Source organism: Meriones unguiculatus, chromosome 1 (assembly GCF_030254825.1).
Source record: "Meriones unguiculatus strain TT.TT164.6M chromosome 1, Bangor_MerUng_6.1, whole genome shotgun sequence".
Classification (NCBI taxonomy): Eukaryota; Metazoa; Chordata; class Mammalia; order Rodentia; family Muridae; genus Meriones; species Meriones unguiculatus.
Genome location: NC_083349.1, coordinates 194,218,020 through 194,242,550, shown reverse-complemented (window position 1 = coordinate 194,242,550; position 24,531 = coordinate 194,218,020). Strand labels below are relative to the sequence as shown.

The following is a 24,531-nucleotide window of genomic DNA, read 5'->3' as shown; positions in this document are numbered from 1 at the left end:
TCTGCTATATTTTTTTTTAATAAACGCCATTAAAGTAGGGAAATACTATTAATAGTATAGTATGTTTCAGTTTTATTTTTTATTTTTTTACGTTTCAGTTTTTTAAAGAGATAAAAAGGAAGAATGCCACAAGGTGTGGTGGTGCACACCTTTAATTCCAGCACTTGGGAGGCAGAGGCAGGTGGGTCCCTATGAGTTCAAGGCCAGCCTGGTCTACAGAGTGAGTTTCATGACAACCAGAGCTTCATAGTGAGACTCTGTCTTGAAAAAAAAAAATGAAAAGAAAAAAAAATTCACTCTTTAGTTATTAAAAAAATTATCAGAGGCTATATGTTGTGGTAATTCTGTGGTTCAGTCCCAGAACTCAGGAGGTAGAGGCAAGCATATCTTTGAGTTTTAGGCCACCTAGGGTTATGCAGAGAGACCCTGCACTTTAACAAAAAAAATTAACCAAAATAAAATAAAAATTAAATTTACAAGCACAGCTGTGCATAGTGGCCTACCTATAATCCTAGCATTGAGAGGCTGCGGAAGGATGATCTCTTCCTGCCAAGAGCTGAGATTGCTGGATGTGTGCCGCCATGCCTAGCTAGCTTTGTAACTCTGTCTTGCTCTATTCTCTACTGTCTCCACTATAGGATATTTTTTTACAGTTAGATTTCTTTTTTTAACCAAATGGAGTCTTGCCCAAGGCAGTTGGTGTAAGAGACAGGTAGAACAGTAACTGTTATTAGGTAACTGGTGACATCTCCTGGATATTTCTGTTCTAATGGAAGCTAAACGCCTCTGTCAGTCTTTTCGTTGTCTTCTCATTCTTTCTAACAGTCAGCTTTTTTTTTTTTTTAAAAATCTTTTTCCAGTTGTATGCTTATACCCTCTCACTGAAAGGTCATTGTAGTCACTGTAGCCAGTTGCTGCTTTATGATCTGCAGAATGCCTAATTCTTTACATATTTCTCTTTTTAAGTTCAAGTTATATACACAATTTGGCCATCCCTAACTTGTTTGGGCAGAGGAATTCTTGTTCAGAGAAATGTATGACTAATTTATAGCATGTGGACTGCCTTGTACTGTGAGACCACTGTTATAAGCCATACTTCTGAGGGTGTTGCTGATGGACCTTGAACTGATTTTTTTAAATGTAGCTTGTCTTTGTTGTTACTATCCTTGCCATATAGTTCCCACCCTAGTGTATTCTCAGTACCACTTACTTTCCAACTAGACAACCTTTGCTCAAAATTCCGTCTTAGCTAGGTTTCTATTACTATGATAAAACCCTATGACCAAAAGAACTTGGGTAAGAAACTTGTCTTAAAATTCTCAGGTCACACTCTATCACGAAGGGAAGTCAGACAGGAACCAAAGCAGAGCCGTGGAGGAACACCACTTGCTAGCACACTCACACATGGCTTGCTCAGCCTGCTTTCTTTTACAACTCAGAACTACCTGTCCAGGGGTGGCATTGCCTACAATGACGTGGGGTCTCCCACATCAGTCATTAATTAAGAAAATGCCCCCCAGGCTTGACCACAGGCTTGACCACAAGCCTGACCACAGGCTTGACCACAGGCCTGACCACAGGCTGACATGGCAGGTACATTTTCTCAGTTGAGGTTCTCTCTTCCCGGAAGACTAGCTTGTGTCAAATTGATGTAAAAACTAGTCAGCCCACTTCTTCAAGGTCATTTACAATTAAAGTTTTGGCCTTTATATAATCTTAACACCTCCTCCCTCTTTTACCTTTCTTTTCCTTCTCCTCTTCATGTCTTTCTCAGTTGTGACTAGTGTATGCTTTTAGAACAGTTCCAGAATGCTTTACTTCGGTATTTTCCCTGCTTAGAATCGTGTGTGTCTCACTCTATTTCTTCAGTGCTCAGATATCACTTTATTAGTAAATGGTCCCTTAGACATTCTGTTTAGACATTTCTGTTTCTACCTCCAATGCTTTTCTTTCTTCCTACATAAAATATATCAACATATGCAATATATATAGTATCTAATTTATTGTCTTTCGTTCACTATTAGTATGTAAGCTCAGTGAGAGCAATGAATTTTGTTTGGCACATAAAAACCAATAAATGTTTGTAATGAATTTGCTGAATTAATTCTGTTAAATATGATTAAATATATTTACATTTATAGATATAAATTTATAAGTATTCCTAAGTAATTGAAAGTGTAATAAAATAAACTTGCTGCATAATAATGTCCTTTAGCTGACTTGCTTGGTCATATTTCCTTTCCACACCCAAGATAGCATTCAAGCAGCTTCTCAGAATCTATTCCAGGAAAACAAGGTTAATGGTTTCAAAGGATAAACTACAACTTAGTACTTGAAATAAGAACAAAGTGCTGGATATTTGCTCATTTAATTGTGAAGAGAGATGTTTTTGCTAGTCAGTTTTTAGCATAGCCAACTCCTGACCTTGTACAGAGTTTCTGAGGTTATGTTGCTTAAAAGAGAGTGGTCTGATTTCCGTCAGAGAAGCCTCTGTCAGTCATGGCTGTACAGATGGGTACAGGTAAGTATCGGCCTGAGACGCTAGCAATTCAGCTGTTTGGTGATTGGCTGACTTTTAAAGGCAGGGCTTGTTATTGGCTTTCAGAAGTATAGTCACTGAAATTGATTGTCACTTGTGTATTACATACTTGTTTCTATGGCTACAAAATTATCATTAATTGGCTAGACACGTTTAAAGGCTGTTCTGGTGGTTGTACCCATGACTACAGGAAACACCTCTCCTGACAGTGGAGACGAGTTACATCTCTACCTGAGAAGGATCTTCTCAAATTTTGTTATTAATAAAACTAAGTGTTCCATTAAGTAGAACACTTACCTTTTATGAATAGGAGTGTGGCCATGCCATATGTCCTCGATAAGACAACTCTAAAAAGTGAACATACTTGATAAACAGGTGCTGTACAGGTAGTTGCTACATTACAAAATCAAAGAATTGATAGAGTAATTTGTGTTTTTGTTTTAAAAGATAGGGTCTCACTGTGTAGCCCTAGCTAACTTGGAACTCCATGTTTAGACCAGGCTAGCCTCAAACTCAGAGATCCTCATACCTCTGCTTTCTGAGATTAAAGGCAGGCACTACCATGGCAGGTTTGATAGAAAGATTTAAAGAGGTGAAAACCAAAAGACTGAGAGAAAATTGACACAAGAAAGGAAAGAGATTCACATTCCCGTCAGTAAGGATGATACATAGTTATTGAGCCTGTTCATCTCTGTTTGTACCCCTCACATGGTGTTGCATGGATTCATGTTATATCTTGCTCATTTGACCAGAAAGTACTCTGTAAGCAGGAACTATCACTTAAATATCTTTACAACCCCTAATACTTCACATATAGAAAGTATGTGGGAATGTTTGCTGTTCAAATGGAATTTTCTTGTGTTAGTTTTGCTTATTTTTTTTTTTCCCACATAAAGCCACACAAACGGAATAGAAACTAGCTGTTCTTCATGGCTAAAGTTGTGAGATACTTTGTCTTTTATTTAATCAATCATTCTTTCTTTTAAATTTTCTTTAGATTCTGAGGAAATGCTAAACTTACTCTTTTTGCTGCGACCGTCTTCCGTGATCAAGGTCATTGGTCAGAGTGTGGTGCTGCCATGTGTTGCCTCAGGACTTCCTGCTCCAGTCATTAGATGGATGAAAAATGAAGAGGTGCTTGACACAGAAAGGTAAATGCTGCCTGCCCAAGACTGCTTTATAGCCTTAGCTGGAGGCTTGGTCTAATGCTAGTTGGAAGTATCAGTACATTAAAAAACAAAACAAAGCAAAAACTACTTTGTTTAAGCACATTATAGTTTTCATGTCATCCTTGAAATGTGTTTTTGTGCTCTAATATGATGTCTAAAGAGAAAGCAGGCTTTTCAAGGCAGTAAGGGGTGGTGGTTGGTGCTGTTGTTAAGCTTCATTATACTTGGCTCTTGGGGGTCTCGTGAGCTGCCAGGCCTGACCACACTGTGGTAGCTTCTCCCTTTGCTCAGTGTAAGGAAATGCCTTTCATCCTCCCAAGTGCTGGCGTTACATGCACTCACCGTGCCTGGCTTTGTTTCACTTTCTGAAGTCCTACCAAGCCATGGACTATGTTCACAAGTTATTTATCTTCTGCAAGAGCCAGTCATCATCTACCCGTCCCTTGTCTCTTCCTTATGAAATGGGTAATTTCTTCAGTTCTATTTTTTCAAGAAAACTGGAGCGGTGGTGATGGTTCAGTAGTTAGTTATGCTTTGTTTCCAAACCATAGCTGTTTTAAGCATTGTATATTTCCTGGCATCACCGGCCTCTACCCTGTAGAAACCCAAAGCACTTTCAAGTTATGATGACCCCAAACAAGTCTAGAGATTGTCAAATGTCCCTTGAGGAACACAATATTCCCTTTTTTTTTAGAGACAGTGCTTTCCAGTAGTACATGCCTCAGATGTAATGAAAGTTCTATGCTAAGCAGTCTGCATGTATGGGTAACGTGTCTGTGTGCAGCACTGTCGCAGGAGTGCTCTGTGTGAGGTCCCCTTTAGAAATGTCGCTCAGCAGACCACATCAAAATGAAGCTATAAGCAAGTGCACAACGATTTTTATTTAATGAATAGAAGTGGGGATTTTTGTGGTTCCTCCTCAGTTGCTCAGAATTCAAAAAAATCATTATTGAATGATAGTTTAGGTACATTCCTAGGTCTTAAGGATGCTTAATTCTTATTCGGAAGGGCAAATAGAATAGACACTGGAAGTGGTTGAAGACAGGAAACAGGATGGGAGCCTACTGTAATGTCCTCCAAAAGACTCCACCAGCAGGGGATCTAAGCAGATGCTGAGACTCACAGCCGAACTCTGGGCAGAGCACAGGGAGTCACAGGGAAGAGTGGGGGACAGAGGACCTGGAGGGGACAGGAGCTCCACAAGGAGACCAACAGAGCCAACAAACCTGGAACCATGGGGTCCTGCAGAGACTGACGCAACAAGGACCTTCCATGAAGAGGACCAAGACCCCTGCTCAAATGTAGCTAATTTGCAGCTCAGTCTCCATGTGGATTTCCTAGTAAGCGGAGCAGGGGGCTCTCTGTGACGTGGACTCTGTTGCCTGCTTTTTGATCACTTCCCTCTGGTGGGGGCCTGTTGCCAGGTTGCAGAGGAAGAGGATATAGACAGGCCTAATGAGACTTGATGGGCTGGGGTCAGACGGTAGGGAAGGACAGCTCCCCTTTTCTGAGAACTAGGGTAGGGAATGGGGGAAGAGGGGAGGAGGGAGGATAGGAAGAGATGAAAAAGGGGACTGCCATCAGGATGTAATAAATTATAAAAAAATAAAGTTAAAAATAAAAAAACAAGTAATAAAGAGAGTTTTTGCTTTTAGAGTGGAAGAATGAGGTAGTAATGGAAATACAAAGTGTCAGTTGTAATAAGTACTCTGAAGAAACTCAAGATCAGTATTCTAGGGATGAGAGAGAGGTAGAATGGAGTTGGTATATAGAGTATTAAGAATGTTTTCGTAGGAAGGTAGTTCTCGGGGTGGAGTCTGAGAGGCCAGTATAAACAAATCATGGTAGAAAATGATATGTCTTCCCAGTTTTATTTGACGATGATTTTGGGGAGCAAGTGGATTTTAACCCAGTGTGCACATACTATGGCTAATCATATTTCTGTGAACTCTATGGGTAAACCAGGAGACTTTGTAGAACAAGCAGATTTTTTTTTCTGCCTTTAGTTCTGTGGGCACCTAAATACTCAGATTACGTAGAGGAAAGTCTGAGAAACACTGCCTTGTTGAGAAGTTGGGAAGTTGCCAGTGTCAGCCCTGTGCAGATCCTTACAAGTACTTGATGCAGATCTGGGGAGGCAGAGCGTTTGGCAGTGGATTTTGGCTGAGTTACCGAGTATAATGTGCGAAAACAGGAGCAGGTAATAGTACACAGAAGGCCTTCAGGTTGGGTTGGATGCAGGTAATTATTCAGTGTTTTTATCCTGCCAGCACCTGAGGAGAAGTGTGGGTGGACTGTGCCTAATATATTATTTAGATTTGAGATTTGGAAGTTAAAAGGGGAAATGTCTAGAAATCTCGATAGTATCTTAAACATTAGGCATCTTTATTACATTTTTGAAAAAACACATACGTTTTTGAAAATAAATGTCCAAGAACCAATAACATTTTTTTATTTTTTTTATATATGTTCAGATAAAAAAAAAAAAGAAATAGAATGAGGGAGGTAGAAATGGTTCTGTTCTGAAGAGGACCCAGAAAATATGAGTACTAATGCTCGAGGTGAGCAGCAAAATAATATAATTTAGTGATCAAATAATACCTTCTTTTAGGGGATGACAGCTCTGAGTCTGGGTGCAAAGGAGCAGGTCATAGTTTTAAAGGGGCTTGATGAACATACTACAGGTGATGGTACTGTGAAAAATGTCTGTCTCATACTTCAAAGGTCATGAAGTATAGCAGTCTCTTCTTCAGAGCTTCACTTTTCAAGAATTTGTTTCTAATCAATATCAGCCTGAAAATAATAATGAAATAAATAAAAACAAAGTGGCTGCTTTAATTATATACTTGTAGACTTATATTTCTTGTTTCTTTGTCAGGTATCTTTGTCTATTGATCTATAATTCTCTAGATTAAGTTAAATTAAAAGTTTAGATAACTGAACCTTTTAACTTAATCTGAGAACATTGATTTATAATTTTACTTTAGTTTTTATGTAAATAGGCTTATATCACTGTAGGTTTATGAAAGTATTCACCATCCTTATTGTAAGTGGAGTGATGGATGATAGCTGATTTTTAGCCGGACCACACCCAGGGAGCTGCTCAATGGCAATTAACCTCCCCTTTTCCTTCCTGTCTTCCAGGCCAATATGGGAAACTTTCAGTTGGTGTCACTACCTCGTGACTTGTCACCTCATGACTTGCTGCTCAAGCTGACATTTTGTTCTTTTTTATTTTCTTCTTATTAGTAATCTCAGCATGGCATAGCTGTATTGAAATTGGTCTTAGATTGGTTGCAGACTTTCGAATATATAATTTCCAACAAACTGACCAGAATAGGAAGATAGGAATAGGATAGAGGAAGTTGAATTCATCATAAAAGTGATAACTTTTTCGGAATAGCTGAAGTGTCAGAGATATTGATGATTTATTTATACACTGTGGCATTTATGCATATAAAATATGAGCAAAACAAACTGAAATTAAATTCTGATGATTTTTGTTATTCTTAATCCACTTGTAGCCATCACTGTAACAATGTTGTTCGATTGTTTTCTCTGTAATTAAGTGAAGAGCCTCTTGGGTGTCATTTTCCTCGTGCTGAAATGTATCATTTTGTTTGTTTAATCCAGCTCTGGAAGGTTGGTCTTGCTAGCAGGAGGTAGTTTGGAGATCAGTGATGTCATTGAGGATGATGCTGGGACTTATTTTTGTATAGCTGATAATGGAAATAAGACAGTTGAAGCTCAGGCGGAGCTTACTGTGCAAGGTATGTAAATATTTAGTGTAATTAAAAATACTGTATAATGTCTAGGTCTGCTGATTATTTAACAGTAATACGGGGAAAGCAATACAGCGTAATACTTAAAATGCAAACTTCTAGACCCACATGGCTTGGGCTTATATTCTGAGCTTGTATTTCCTAAATATGACAATAGAAAATTTTTTCTTTTCATGTATGTGTATATGTAGAGTGTGTGTATGCATGTTCATATGTATTTGGGTATACATGTTGGGGGAGTACCTCTACATGGGTGTGGAGGCCTGAGACTGATAACAAGAATTTTCTTCATCTTATTATTTGAGGCAGATTTTCTTAGTCAAACCCAGAGTTTGCTGATAGGTTATTCTTGCTATCTAGCTTTCTCTGGGGGTTCCCTGTGTCTGCCTTCCAAAGCTAGTATAGGCGAGCTGCTGTGCCCATCTGCGTTTGTGGAGGTATTGGGGTCTAAACTCTCGGCCTCTTATTTCCATAGAAAGTGTTTTAACTGTTGGTGCGTCTTTCCCACCCCAGTTACAGCAAATTTATATAGCCATTCTGAACTCTATTTTCATTATCGGTACAGTGGAGAGAATAAGAGTACTTATTTTGTTGGGATCATCTTGAAGATTGAGAACTAATCCTTAGAGAACTCCCATCCCAGCGTTCCTGTTTTTCAGTAGTAGTATACTGTAATGGTGCTGGTGGAATGTTATTGTCGAGGAGGGGAATGTGATCTGGGGCATCTACAAGGTTCAGAACCCTTTTATTGTCTCAGGGTATTTTCTCCAAAGATGTATGTTCTCCATTCCAGAGCTGTATCTCTGGGCATTTGTGTTCCTTCTTTGGGGCACTTAGATCACACCAGAAGGATTGCATGACACCTTTCCATGTCACTTAGTATGATGCTTTGATACGTATTTCTCCCTTAAGCTGACATTGATCATCTCTGCAAGAGTTGTTTTTCCCTTTTCTCTCTATTCCCATCTCTCCCTTTTAGGTTCTTTGATTTAGAAGTCAGGGAAAATGAATGTGGCATATGCACAAGCCTCTCTCCCTGTCTGGCCTGCCCTTTCTGTTTAGAAAAGTACTTGTAGAGTGCTGATCCACTTTTCTGGTTTGTTTATGCTAACACTTGTTTCTGATAAAACTCTTAATGATCTTCTCTGTTAATTTTAGAAGATCCAGCCCTGCTTGCACGTGCAGAAGTAGAGGATGCCTTGTGTGACTCACTAGCTTGTTCCCTTTGATGATATGCATTGTGTGATCTGTGACTTGGTATTAATTTGTGTGTTCTGTTTTATGTGAAAATTTGTTTTTCTTTGTATATTCAATATGTTTCAGAGCCAGGCATTGGATAGCTATATTTCTACCTCTAGTTGTCATCAGGGAACTCATATGTATTTAAAATAAGCACATCTGGGTAACACAGTGCTTGGGGTTCAGTACTGATGAAAGAAGAGAAAGCTTACATGCTTTTCTGTTGTTTATGGGTAGGCTTATACTTTATGAAAACAAAAACGTTGTTACGAAGGTGGCATAGCTGCTGTGTCGGAGGAGCTTATTAGCCCACGTCTGTGGCTAGGTAGGAGGAGAGGGTGAGGACAGTTTCATATGGTGGTCATTGTCGGTCTTCTGCATGGATAGCGCTGGAAGATAAAATACTCATGAACTCTATTTCTGGTCTCTGTGCTTCCTTTGTGGTTTTTTTTTTTTTTCTTTTTCACCATTAATTAGATATTTGTCTATGAGTCTTCTCTCTTGTCTCCTGTCAGTTTCTTCCACCTGTTTCTGTGGTTATAGAGAACATCAAATGAAATGCATCTGTTACACTTGTTGGCAATACTGCTGGTATTGCCCCACTATTTTTCTACATATGGTTGTTTTCTATTTTATTTTTGTTCATTGTGTGGACTCTGATACTCTGCCCATGAAGTGAATGACCTGAGTTTTGTTTTGTTTTGGTTTCCAGGGTTTTAGGTACTTCAGGCTGACTCTGAACTTGCTTAGTAGCCAAGGATGGCCTTTAACTTCTGAATTTTCTCCAATCTCCCAAGGGCCGGGATTAAAGGCCTGTGCCATTGCATCTAGTTATTAACTAAAAATTTAAAATATAGATAACATATACATCTTAATTTATAACTAGCTTTATTTTAAAATTCATGCCTGGAAAAGGTGCTCTTGAAATGAATTTGTTAGAGAAAACTGTAAAGAGAGGTTTTAAATATTAAAATTTATCATTTTTCAGAGCAGTATGTTATTGGCACAAGAATGGGCAATACAGAAGAACAAAGTCCAGCTGTCCTTGCAGTACTGTTTCCGGAGTTGTCAGGCTCAGAGCCTGGCCCTGGCAGCATCAACAAGCAGAGTTAGCTGCCTGTCCTCAGCAGGCCAGTTAAAGAGGGAAATAACAGGGAAAAGCAGAGAGAGAAGGTTTACGCAGTGTGGCCACATTGCAAAGAAGTCTGGTGACTTCCACCTTTCAGGTCCTTGATTATGCCACAAACCCTGAAGTGGCTGTCGAGAGCAACAAAAGAAATGCGTTTTTTATACTTGTTAGCTACTGGTTTTGTTCCACTGTTTTTCTTCATGAGGACTTTTGCTCATATGGTTATGGACAGAACTTTAGAGTTTGGTGGTGCATAGCCTAGCAGTCCTGGTCAAAGTGTGATCCTGCCCGTCACTGCTGAGCCATCATTATCTGGGCTCCACTCTTTACTTCCAGATAGTCTGACATGTTGTTATAACTGTGCGAAATCTTTTCTTGGGAAGTAACTTCCTCCTCTGGCACCAAGCTTTAGTGTGAACTTCTTGAAGAAATTCTGTGTCTTGGTGACCATTATTTACTAGTTTGATAGAGTATCTTTTTGACATAACACAAATATCTGTCTGTGGAATATTTTTGTCCTACTGGGACAGTTAAAATTATATAATTTTAAAATATAAAAATGGGAATTCGGTTTCAAGGGGGAGAGGATATATAAAGTGTTACAAGAAGAGTAGACTTTCAACTGGAAGAAAGTGAAAATGAAAAACAAAATGTCTAAATGGCTCAGACAGTTAAGAGGAATGGCTAGTCTTCTAGAAGATGCCTACACAACAGAGTTCATTTTTAGTACCAACACTGAGTGTAACATAGCCCTGTTGTTTGGGAGCTAGGGTTTATGTCCCTTGTTCTTTAATTCAGACAGGCTTTGAGTTATTGGGATTAATGAGAGGATGGTAAAAATGATGTTTGACTTCTCAGGTTTATAGCTGAAAGGCTGTGTATATTGCTTTTTCTTGTTGCCAAGAATATACCTTGAGGAGGGTAAATTGTTCTGAAGAACAGAGAGCCTCACTGACAAGACTAAAATTGGACCCTTTTCTTACACCGTATATAAAAGTCTACCTGAAGTGGATTAAAGACTTAAACTGAAGATTGAATCTGAAACACTGCTGAAAGAAGACATGAAGGAAACACTTCTTGATGTTGACTTTAGGAAAAGGTGTTTTTGTTGTTGTCTTTTTTATATATGACTTAGAAAGCACAGGCAACGAAAGCAAAAATAGACAAATAGGATTGCATAGAATTGAAAAATTGTAGAGCAAATGATAAAGGAATCTTGGAGAGACAAGTGCAAAATGAGAGAAAATATTGCCAAGCTGCACCTCTGATGGGAGGTTAGTGTCTAGACTAGATGAAGAATTCAGTTCCATAGCAGGAAAACAGCTGCTTTACAAAATGTTCAAAAGACCTGAGAAGACATTTCCTGAGGACAAAGAAGTGGCCCAGCAAGCATATGGAAACAAAACTGTTTTATGTGACAGATCACTAGAGAAACTAAATTAAATCCTCAATAGGATACTACCTCACATTCAGTATAACTACCATATGATCCAGTAATTCCTTATATGGCTGTCTATCGAGCTGAAATAGACCATTATGTCAGAAAGCTAAGTTTATTCAACCATGCTCATTGCAGCTTATTGCACCTTAGCTAAGACATTGAGTCAATTTAGTATTCATCATGGATAGTGGATAACAAAGTTGTTACAATGGAAACACAGCTTTACAGAAGGAAATCCTGCCATTTGCAACAACATAAATGAACCTGGAAGATACTTTATAAAAAGAAATAAGCACTGAAAGACAAATCCTGCATGATCTGATTAGAATGGAATCTAACATAGTCAATCTAATAGAATCAGATAGCAAAATGGTTACAATCAGATAGCAAAATGGTTACAATGTATTGTCAACTTGAAAAAATGCTGAGAATAGATTTTAAGTGTTCTCCCCATAAAAAAAACTAATAAATGAGGTAATGGAATATCTTAGCGTAACTTTGCCATTCTGTGTTTATATACATCAAAAAACATCTTACATAAATATATACAAGTTTTGTCAATTAACATTTTAATTAAAATTGAAAACAGGGTTTTGTTTTTGTTTTAGATGAAATCTCTGTAGGCTAGGCTGAGTTAATACTTGTGATCCACTTGTTTTAGGCCTCCTAAGTGCTTAATTACAAGTGTGAGGCACTATCCCTGACTTTAAAATATTTTTTAAAAAGCTAACCTGCCAAGAAAACTAAAAAAAATTAAAGATGCATATAATTAATAATATAATATTAAAATATGCAGAACAGAAAGTGATGTGATTTATGAATAGACAGAACTATATTCATAGCAATTACACTTCCGTAAGTAATAGGTTATGCAAACTCACTAAGTGCAAAGTATGTAAAATGGTGCAGTTAACAGTTTGACCCTGTTGACATTTGTATAGCTGGAGTTACATCTCAGTCATAGTGTTTGCCTAGTGTTCATAAAGTCCATGGAAAAATTGTAAAAAATATTACAGACATTAGCAAATGCTGTACAGCAACTAATGGTCCAGTTTCATTGTTTGGGAGTATATTGCTTTATGTGAATCATCTTAAAATAATCCTTGAGTCAGAAAAGAAATTAAGAATTTAAAATTAAAATTTACAAAACAGTATAAACTAAGAGCAAAAGTTGAGGGAAGTTTGTTGTCTCTCTCTCTCTCTGTGTATGTATGTGTGTCAGTCAAAATTCAGCAATTCAGACGTTGACCTCAAAAATGATAAAAGTAGCAAATTTAAGCCAAAGAAAATAGAAAAAAGGGAATGTTAAATAAAAGTTAATGGGGGGGGGTATCAAAACAGACTGTCAGCAAAACCAAAGGGTTTTTGTTTTTTTGTTTTTTGTTTTTTTTTTTCCAAAGAATATTGTTCTTTGAAAAAACTTCAGGCAAGGCTCCTGTGTATTTGGTAAATGTTTCTAGTTACATAAGACCTGCACTGTCTAGTGTTGGGTTGAGGAACACCAGAGACTTTAATGAACTGCTGATAGGCATGTACATTGATGACATTTAAAATACTCTGGAGAACTAGAGATTCCACTTGGGTTGGATTCCCAATATTGCAAAAATAAGAAACCTGTTTGGCAGAATCTATTAAAGTGTATATAAAAATATTCCTATGGTACAGAAATAACAAGATATGAACACTGAAAATCATGCACATTAATATTGCTGCCATACTTATTTATTGGAAATTAAAACTGGTAAAGATTCGAATGCCTATCAAAATCCAATGTGGCGTTTTATCAGCAATGGAAATTGACATGCCACCTCTATATTCAAAAACATTAAAATCTCAGACTAGGCACAGAAGACTATAATTCCCCTTTTATAGTCTTCAGAAACAGGCAAAGTTAATCTACAGTTTTTAAAAGTAAAATTAGCAATGATTGCTCTTGGAGCAGTGCAGAATGAGGGCTGACTATTACAATGCCAGGCTTTTGCTATGTTCATGCCTTATTTCTGAGTCTGGATAGTACAGTTCAAGCTGTGCTTTTCATGGGTATCACATGAGGTTATTTCTCTCTCTTTTTATTGAGTACAGAATGTAATTGTGTATAACAAAAACCCATTTGGAAAATTTTGTTTTGAGCCTTGCCACATAGTTGAAAGCATTTTTTTTTCCTGATGGGGAAAATAGTTGATGAAAAATAGTTGGGGATACACACCCACACCCACACCCACATACATACACCCCCACACCTCTATGAGTATATATGAATGTCGTCACACTTGTCTGGCTTGTTATTTTTCAGGAAGTTATAGCTGTAGGAAATGACATAGTGGCTGTTAAAGCAGAAAAGGTTATAAGTTCATTCTTCATCTGTTAAATATTTCAAACTTACTATCTTATCATTAACACTTCCGATTTCTACTCTTGCTATGACGTGAATTAGCTGGTGGTGTATTTCCTGCCATCTCAGATTGTTGATAACGGTTAATATGGGTCATGAGTTGCTTTGAAAAAAAGGAATTTTCCCTTTTTCTCTTACAGCATTTGTATGATAAACTCCATCTACTCCCAAAAGAAAAATTTCCATTTCTGTTTTCTGGGAACAAATTATAGTCCAATGTTAGTATTATTACGAATCTAAGCTAATATTTCAATCATCATTTTTTGTTTCTTAAGTTTAAAAAATGCATGGTCTGCCTGCCTGGTGCCTACAGAGGCCAGAACAGAGCATCAGAAGCCCTGGGACTGTAGTTGGAGAAAATGCTGGTTCTGAGAAGCCAACCCAGTCCTCAGAAAGACCAGCCCGTGCTTAAAATTTTTTTTAATTATTATTATTTATTACCATTTATTCACTTTGAACCCTGGCTGCAGGCCCCTCCCTCATCTCCTCCAGGTTTCACCTTCCCTCATCTCCTCTTGGTCCCATCTTCTCTCATCTTCAACCCTAGTCCACTGATAGGGGAGGTCCTCTTTCCCTACTATCTGACCCTCGCCTATCGGGTCCCATCAGGACTGTCTGGATCCTTTTTCTCTGTGACCTATTAAGACCACCCTGCCAGGGGGAGGTGATCAACGAGTGGGCCACCGAGATCATGCCAGAGGCAGCCCCTGACCCCCTTCTTAGGAGAACCACATGGAGACTGAGCTTCCTATAGGCTACATCTGAGCAGGGGGTCTAGGTCCTCTCCATGCATGGTCCTTGGTTGATTCATCAGTCTCAACAAGGAGGACCCTAGAGAAGATGCGTAATCCTCATTCATAAGGGCAAACAGGATCAACATCAGAAGTGGGAGAAGAAAGGGAACACAGGAACACACAGGACAGGAGCCTACCACAGTGGGCCTCTGAAAGACTCTACCCAGCAGGGTATCAAAGCAGATGCTGAGACTCATAGCCAAACTTTGGGCCGAGTGCAGGGAGTCTTATGGAAGAAGGGAGAGATAGGCCTGGAGAGGACATGAGCTCCACAAAGAGACCACAGAACAACAACAACAACAAAAAACCTCTGGGCCCAGGGGCAGCCTATGCCTTTAATGACTGGGCCATTTCCCCAGCCCGCACCATCTTTATTGAAGCTCCTTTTAGATTCCTCTTACTCATGTCAGATGTTTGTTCTGTTTTTTGAGTTTTTAACTCTCTAGCTGAATTTAAAAATTGAGCTTCTCTTTTCTTCCAGTCTCCTTCATGTTGATCACCCAACACTCTGCTGTCATTCATTGGTACTCTCAGGTCTTTTGAATACTGAACAAAACACATTTTATAAGGTAGTATAAACAGCACATCCAGAGTCTTAACAGTCAATGCTGAGAATTTACATTTCCACGTCAGCAAAATTTTATGATATGTTGAAATAACTTTACAGCCATCATTAATTAACATTTTATGATAATTATGTGATCAACTGTCCATCATTCTACCCAACATTATCAATTTTTTATAAAATTTTAAAGTTGTAGGTATACCTAGACAATTCAGCATTCGTATGCTTATCTAGGATTTTAATATTTTAAGGGAGTTTTAAAGATTTTTTTATTTTATTTTTTGTGTATGAGTGTTTTACCTGCATGCATATCTGGTGTCTCTGGAGGCCAGAAGAGAGCATCTCATCCCCCAGAACTGGGGTTATGGATGGCTGTGAGCTACCATGTGGTTGTTGGGAATCAAACCTGGGTCCTACAACAGCAAGTACTCTTTCTTTTTTTTAATAATTTTTATTTTTAAACAGTTTTATACATTCATTTGTATCCCAGCTGTAGCCCTCTCCCCCTTTCCCTCCCAATCCTCTTCTCCCTCCCTCATCTTCTCCCTGCCCCCTTCCAAGTCCACTGAGGGGGTGTCCTCCTCTCCTTCCGTCTGGCCCTAGGTTATCAGGTATCATCAGGATGGTTGCAATGTCCTTATCTGTGGCCTAGCAAGGCTGCTCCTCCCTCAGGGGGAGGGGAAGCTCATGAGTTCATGTCAGAAACAATTCCTGTCCCCCTTACTAGGGAACCCACTTGGATACTGAGCTACCATGGGCTATGTCTGAGCAGGGGTTGTAGGTTATATCCATGCGTGGTCCTTGGTTGGATAAACAGTCTCATAGAAGACCCCTGTGCTCAGATATATTTGGACCTTGTGGGGCTCCCTGTCCCCTCTAGGATATACTAATCCCTCCTTCCTTCATATGATTCCCTACACTCTGCCGAAGGCTTCATTATGGGGTCTCAGCATCTGCTTTGATACACTGCTAGGTAGAGTCTTTCAGGTGCCTTCTGTGGTAGGCTACTGTCCTGTTACTTGTTTTCTCCTATTTCCAATGTCCATCCTCTTTGTCTTTCTAGATGAGGATTGATCATCTTACCCCTGGACTTCTTTCTTGTTTATCTTCTTTAGGTGTACATATTTTAGTATGTTTATCCTATCTTACAGGTCTATATTAGTAAGTATATACCGTGTGTGTCTTTCTGCTTTTGGGATACCTCACTCAGGATGATTATTTTTTAGATCCCACCATTTGCCTGCAAAATTCATGATTTCCTTGTTTTTAATTGCTGAGTAGTATTCCATTGTGTAAAAGTACCACAGTTTCTGTATTCATTCCTCCATTGATGGACATCTGGGTTGTTTCCAGGTTCTGGCTATTACGAATAAGGCTGCTACAAACATGGTTGAGCAAATGTCCTTGTTGTGTACTTAAACATCTTTTGGATTATGCCTAGGAGTGGTATAGCTGGATCTTGAGGTAGCATTATTCCTAATTGTCTGAGAAAGCGCCAGATTGATTGCCATTATGGTTGTACCAGTTGACATTCCCACCAGCAGTGGAGGAGGGTTCCCCTTTCTCCACATCCTCTCCAGCATGCATTCTCTCTTGAGTTTTTGATCTTAGCCATTCTGATGGGTGTAAGGTGAAATCTCAGGGTTGTTTTGATTTGCATCTCTCTGACAGCTAGGAATGTTGAACATCTCCTTATGTGTTTCTGTGCCATTCTATATTCCTCTACAGAGAATTTTCTGTTTAGCTCCATACCCCATTTTTTAATTGGGTTGCTTGAATTATTGCCTTTTAACTTCTTTAGTTCTTTATATATTCCAGATATCAGCCCTCTGTCAGATGTTGAGTTGGTGAAGATCCTTTCCCAATCTGTAGGCTGTCGTTTTGTTCTGAAGACAGTGTCTTTTGCCTTACAGAAGCTTTTCAGTTTCATGAGGTCCCATTTATTGACTGTTTCTCTTAGGGCCTGTGCTGATGGTGTTCTGTTCAGGAAGTTGTCTCCTGTGCCAATGAGTTCTAGGGTATTCCCCACTTTTAGATTTAGAGTATCTGGTTTTATGTTGAGGTCTTTGATCCACTTGGACTTTAGTTTTGTGCAGGGTGATAAATATGGATCTAGTTTCATTTTTCTGCATGTAGATATCCAGTTAGACCAGCACCATTGCAACAAGTACTCTTACTTGCTATGCCATGTCACTGATTTTTTTTTTTTTTTTTTTTTTTTTTTGAGACAGGGTTTCTTTGTGTAGTCCTGGCTGTCCTGGAAATGACTCTGTGGACCAGGTTGCTGGAACTCAGGGATCCTCCTGCTTCTGCCTGCCACCTGCTAGGATTAAAGGCATGTGCTACCACCTCCTGGCAAGCCATGTCTTTTAGTCTTGAACATTTAATATTTTGTTTGTAGTTCTCTTCTCTTGAAATAAAATTTATATACACTAAACTTCATAAATATGAAGTTTACTGTTCCTGAGCTCCATCAGTGCCTTCCTGTACAACCAATATAAGAACAGAATATAATAATCATAGTTGAAAATTCCTCCATGCCACTGCTCATCCTCCCCTTACAACTCTCAAAGGATCTACTCTTTTGAGTAATATACATTGGTTTTTGCTTGTTCTAAAGCTCCACATAAAAACATTCATGTCAACTGTTGTATAGGCTTATTTTACAAAGCTTAACATATTTGAGATTCATTTGTGTGGTTGTATTTTTTAACAGCTGAATTTTTAAATTGGTAGTTCTTGTATACCAGACTACTTCTCAGAGTGACTGGACCAACTTACATCCCCGTTAATGTGTATATTCTGGTTGCTGTATGTCCTGGCCAGCAGTTAGTGTTACCAATTTTCATAATTTTAGTCATTGTGTTCGAGTATACAGTTGTACTCTATATGGTTTTAATTTATGTTTCCATGATGATTAGTTCTTTACTGTCTGTTGGCAGTAAAGATAGTCCAATATCTTTTTTTGTGAGGTATTTTCTAAAGTATTGTGTTTGGATATAACTAATATATATAAAAAAGCCATATTAAAGAGAATTCTTACAATCCTGTGTTAGGGAGTTTTCTATTTGTTGATACCCCAAAGCAATGGACAATAGAAAAAAAAGCTAACACTAAATATTGGTAGAATTTCAATATTAATTTAAATATTGGTAGAATTTATGTCTTAAAAGTAGCTGAATTTTAGCTCTTTATTACTCCTTTTTTAAAATTAATTTATTTTTGACATTTCATCCATTCTTTTTTTATTTTTATTAATTACAGTTTATTCACTTTGTATCCCCCTGTACCTCCCTCTCTCCTTCCCTCCCAATCCCACCCTCCCTCTTCCCCGCCCGTGTTTAAATTTATTTTTATTTTATGTGCATTAGTGTTTTCTGTGTCAGATCCCCTGGAAGCAAAGTTGTGAGCTGTTATGTGGGTGCTGCGAATTGAACTCAGGTATTACTTCTTTTTATAGCTTAGGATTTGGAAATTTTCTCCTTGTAACCCATTGAAATTCTCTTAAAGTAATATCAGGGGGTGGGGGTGGGGCTGAAGAAATGGTTCAGTGATTAAGAGCACTCATTGCTCTTCTGAAGGTTCTGAGTTCAATTCCCAGCACCCAAATGACAGCTCAACTATCGGATGCTTTCTTTTGGTACAGATGTGCATGCCGGCATAGTACTCATATACATAAAATACATAAATAAATAAACCTTTCACAAAAGTAATATCTGAACTATCTAATTAATAAATTAAATTCCAGATATTTTTGCCTACATGAAGTTTGTTATAGCTGTATTTATAATAAATTATTAAAAATTTATAGTATGTCAGTGTAGTATATATAATACACTATATACATACACTGCACACTAGATAGTTATATATAGTGAAATACAGAGTTAGTGTAGTGTATTACATATATACTACACTAACTATCTATCTAATATAGTATATTATTAGAGAAACAAACAATAGGAGATACAAGTGGAGGGAGAATAGAGAAAGAGGAAAAAACTTTACTGTAAAATATTGGCTCGTAAAACTAGAGGCTGAGTGAGGAGCTCCACCATCTGCCACGGTTGGAAACTAAAGCTGCAGCAGTGTAACTAAAGACAAATCAATAGTAAATACTAACAGTCTTCAGCAGTTGTGAGCCCGAAAGTCTGAAAACCGGGAATGTTAAGGGGAAGAGGAACTGAGTGTTCTTGCATAGACAGGTAGAGATCAAGTTTATCCTTCCTTTGCCTTTTATTTTTGATGGAGTGGATGATACTCATGTACACTGGAGAGAGCTTTCTTTTCTCCACATATCAGTTCAGAGGTCTCTTTTTTTTTTGGAACATCTTCACAGACACACAGACATAATGTTAAGCCAGGTGCCTGGGTACCCTGTAACCCAGTCAGCTTTACAATCACAGTGGTATTCATCGATGAGTACTTAACTTACAGTCAAATCTCTATTACCAAATCATCCTTGGAGAATTTTACTTCTGGTACTTGTAAATTACTTATGTAGCATTGGCCCTTCCTAAGGTCCAAGTCACAGAGCCCTACAGAGTGCTCAGATACCACACCATTATGTTCAAGTGAGAAAGTAAAATCAAGCAGGCTGTATAGGTTTATGGCATTGTTATCCTCACAACTTCTTAGTGAGACTGCAGTGATCGGTTTCCAGTGGATATATAAGAGAATTGTACTTGATTTGTTCATATGTTTCATTTTTAAAGTTGTAAAGAAGTCTAATAAAGTATATATTTGAATAACTATTTTACAGTTGATATTAAACAAAATATTTTTCTCTATAAAACCTCATAGTTGTCAGTAACATGGTTATTCATCTAATGATTAACCACGCTTCTGAAAGCCACCGAATTATATTTTCTTCTTAATCTCTTTCCTTAAGATGCTGAATATTGCTGCATTTGAAAACATTGGAAGAGTTAGGCTATTGGAACTAAGATCCATTTTGTTTTGCCAAGAAATGTAATTATAGTAGGAGTAACACTAAGCAATTTTATTTTCTTTTCATAGTGTAAGCTATATAAGTTATGGGTTACATATAATTATATGAATATGCCTGAACATTATCTTTCCTATTAACAAGAATATATTTTCACACATGCCTTACATTCCTCTAAGGCAAAGTGATTTTTCTAAGATCACATACCTAAAAACATATTTGAAATCCTAATTTAAAGTCCCAGAATTTTTGATTTCTAATACATTTCTGTTTATAAAAACATACTTAAGTAATCTTGTTTTCTCCCAGTGGTTTTTAAGTTACTCCAACTAGGAATTTTATGCTATAATCTAATATATAGGAAAGCACGTTTGTCTTTACAGAGAAGTGCCTACCCACACCACCAGAGATGTCCTGTTCTCTGCCCCGTACTTCTGAAGTTTATTTTCTGGAGACATCAATAAGTCATCTTGACCAAGGAGTAGCCATTGTCTGCTCTAGTTGGGAGGACTGTCTTACCATTGGCATCGTCCAGGTTTGCTAGCAAATGCTGATAACCGAAGTAGATCAGTTTTAAGAAGGTTTAATTATCACCCTGAGATATTACAGTGTTTGCGCCACAATTGACAGTGCTCATTGAACTGTCTTTATTTGTTGCAATGGGTCAAAAAACATTTTAAATGAACATTGAGCTTTTTTGTATTCAACTATTGACACTTATCTTGAACAGCAAATCCAATGATATATTCAGTTCCTAAAAGCTGTAATGCTCATTTTCAGCTGCTTTGTGGAATTTTCAAAAATATATACCTCAATTTACATATGAAAAACTAAAAAAAAGGTGTTTTTTTTTTTGTTTTTTTGTTTTTTTTGGTATAGTAGACCAACTTGGCGGTATTTTCATTGATGGCAAAGAGTGAAAAATAAATATGCCAGTGGCAGATTGATAGAGAACATGTTAAGAGCACGTTCCACTGTGGAGATGAGGAGTTGAGTAGCTCATTGGACTGTGCCTGGGGACTGACATATGCCCAGTGTTTTCTAATGCAGTTACAAAATGGATTCTCTAGGCTGTAAACCAGTGCTACAAAATAACAGTTACTATTTTTCAGATTAATAACACTGAAAGTACATAGAAAAAAAGCCACCTTTCACCTCACTAACCAGAAATACTGCTTTTGCTTTTATAGTTTACATATTTAAAAATATTTTTAAACAAGTTCATGTTTTTATGAAATGAAATGATACTATTCTCTTTTTTTCTTGCATTTTTTCCCGTTGTCTATTATGCTTTTTCTATGGCAACATACAACATGCTTACATTGCATAGTGACATAAATTTGCATCATCTATGACCTTATAGAAGACTTAACAACTTAAAAAAATAGGGAGTAGGACTGTTGGTCTTAATGGATTTGCTGCAGCTGTTGGAAGTACTCCACCCTGCCATTACTGCAGAAGAACAGCCAGAGAACTCCTTAAACAGTTACATTCGCCTGCTTCCGAACCATGATTTTTATTTCTAAAGATGAACTGCTGATTTGGAGAAAGTCGTAGTCCAGACTGCTCACGTGTTTACGCAGACCTCATAATCAATACTTAACTGTTTCCAGGGTCCCTCACAGTAACACGGTTTTGAGCGTCTTTGTGAATGTCCACCTTTATACCTGCCTGTTACCCTTTCCCCAGCGACTGCTGGACTAGTCAGAGTTCTCTAAAGAAACAACAGTGATTCTGTTAGTTATGAAGTAATATTAGTATAGAAAGGGACTTTGTTAAAGACTCTCACAGGCTGGGGTTTGAGAAGTGCAACAATGGCTGTCTCCTTGAAAGGCCAAGGACCGGTTCGCTTTTCAGTTTGTGAAACGGTATACCTTAAGCAGTACCAAACTAGTGCTGGACTCCCCAAGAAAGTCCTGGAGCCCTTCCATGTTGTGGTCTAGTATTGGAACCCTGAAGAAGCAGGTTCTAGCAGCGCTGAAAGGATGTCTCGGGAACAGATGACCGTGCTAACAGTGGAGGCAAGCAGGCAAAAGCAAAGGCTTCCCTTCTGCATGTCCTTTCACGTGAGCTGCCGCCGGAGCAAGGGTGTCTCCTAAACAGTCTAGTCAGGACAACCCTGTTAGAGGTGTGCCCAGCTGCTTGGGTTTTAGTTAATTTCAGATGTAGTCAAGTTGACACCAGGATTAGCCATCACAGCTCCTGTTGCTAAAGTAAAAGGTATTTATGTCAGATATTGACACATCTTGCTGAATCGCCCTCATATAGATGGGATTACTTCCTTACCCAACAATAGCAAGGCAGTGGTAGTTTTTCCACAACTTCTTTGTATCACTCTCAAGTTTTATATTCTGTGCAAATGAAACAAGAAAAACACATATCTTATTAAGGAGGTTTAATTTCTTTTCTGATTTTATTGGATATTTTTATTGGTCCTTTAATTGTCCATTCTTTGACAGTTTTAAGCTCTTTTATTGAGTGGTAGATTTCTAAAAATGTCTTCTGAATACCAGTTCTTTGGCATAAACATTTTAAATAGTTTAAGTATGTTAAAATATAATCTGTATTTTTCAGCAGCTTTACTGCTATAATTTGCTACCCTACATATGTAAGGTGTAAATGTAATGTTTAATATGTGTATACTCATGAAAATACTACTACATTTGGAATAATTAACAGACTTATCACTCCCAAGTTTTCTAACGCCTCTTGCTAATCCTTCCCATGCGCCTTTCATGCCTCTATATTTAAATTAGCATTGATATACTTTATGTCATTATAAATGGTTTGAATATTCTAGCATTTCATGTTTGTGCCCTCCCCCGCCCCTTTGGCCTAGTTTTTTTTTCTATTCAGTGTACTTTCATATCAGCCATGTGGTTGGATGTATCAGTAGTTCCTTCTCCTTTTATTGAGAAACACATGACATAAATATATCATAGTTGTGTATTTGTCTATTGAAAGACACTTAGGTTATTTCCAAAATTTGGTAACCAGAAATAAAGATACCATAGACATTGGTGTTTTAATTTTGAGGCACACATTGCCTTTTAAAAAACTTTTCTTTCTGGCATATACCCATAATTTGGGTGGTGAATGCAGGAATGCCAAGAGTTCAAGGTCATCATAACAAGTTAAAGGCCCACCTGAGCTAGAAGGGACCTTGTCTCTAAAGAGACAAGCAGAGACAACCAGAAATTATCATCAGCATCATCGTCATTATTCTCTAGCCAGATATGCTACTCTTCTCTTTCTGTAATCAAACTGTGCTCCTTCACATTAATAAAGTTGTTTTCCATATTCTTCTGATACTTTTATACTTTACCTATTGGTCTTTGATGCACCTCGGTTTTATTTTTGTATGTGATAATAGGTAGAAATCTGACTGATTTTTTTTTTTCCCAAATGGATTACCTGTTGCCTCAGAAGTATTATTGTCTCTATTTATTTGAATGTCATGTCTTACTACAAATATCTGCAGTTCTTATTTTCAAATGCTAGTTTAGTAAAAGGAGGCTTTTCTTAGAATTCTGTGTTTCAGCAGATTCCTTCCTGTTGCTCTTTCAAAGCTTTTTGTCTGCATATATTTTTCTTCCACATAACTTGTGGATTCAGTTTGTCAAGTTTTGTTAAAATTCTCTTGCATTATTGAATGACATTTTATTGAATATATAGATTAATTTTAAAATGACAACTTTTTCAGAGCAAGTTTTAACTAGGTGTATGTTTATCTCTCTAGTTTTATTTTTAATTAAAATTAAAAATAATTAAACCTAAAGGCTATGTAGAGAAATATTAGCCTCCATGGACACTGTTGGCTTCTCTTATATCCTTCCAAAAGTAGTCTATATCTACTCAGTTAAACAGGCAGGCAGCAAGTGCATGAAAGATGTAGCAGGCAGTCTTAAGAGATGGTTGTCATCAGGGACAGATTCAACTTTCCTAGGACCTGGATTGAAAGCTATTTGGAAAACCTTGCTTAAGAAAATGAATACCTCTATTGCTCTCCTTTTGGAGCTCCTGTCCCCTCGAGGTTTTTCTATCTCCCCCTTCTTTCATAAAATTCCATTTATTCTGCTTAAAGTTTGGCTGTGAGTCTCAGCCTCTGCTTCCATACCTCATTCAGTAGAGTCTTGCAGAGGCTGTCTGTGGTATGCTCCTGTCCTGTTCCCTGTCTTCTCCTGCTCTCGATGTCTATTGCGTTTGCCCTTCTGAATGAGGATTGAGCATCTTCCCTAGGTCTTTCTTTTTTAGCTTCTTTAGGAGTATAGATTTTAGTATGTTTATGCTATATTACATGTCTAATAACCACTTGTGAGTATCTCCCATGTGTGTCTTTCTGCTTCTGGGTTACCTCACTCAAGATGATTATTCTAGTTCCCACTATTTGCCTGCAAATTACATGATTTCCTTGTTTTTAATAACTGAATAGTATTCCTTTGTGTAAATGTACCACAGTTTCTGTATCCACTCCTCCGCTGAGGAATATCTAGGTTGTTTCCAAATTCTGGCTCTTAAGAATAGAGCTTAGCA

At 37.8% G+C, this 24,531-nt stretch overlaps 1 protein-coding gene across 11 annotated transcripts in view; it reads left to right on the top strand.

Annotated features, from left to right (window-relative positions):
• Positions 1–24,531, top strand: part of Neo1 (neogenin 1) — a 179,217-nt gene that overhangs the window by 54,949 nt on the left and 99,737 nt on the right. For all 11 annotated transcript variants that reach the window (XM_060375121.1, XM_060375114.1, XM_060375132.1 and 8 more), the window contains exons 4-5: positions 3,537–3,690; positions 7,342–7,478. In XM_060375121.1, coding sequence (XP_060231104.1) covers positions 3,537–3,690; positions 7,342–7,478 — 291 coding nt within the window. The remainder of the gene's footprint in view (positions 1–3,536; positions 3,691–7,341; positions 7,479–24,531) is intronic.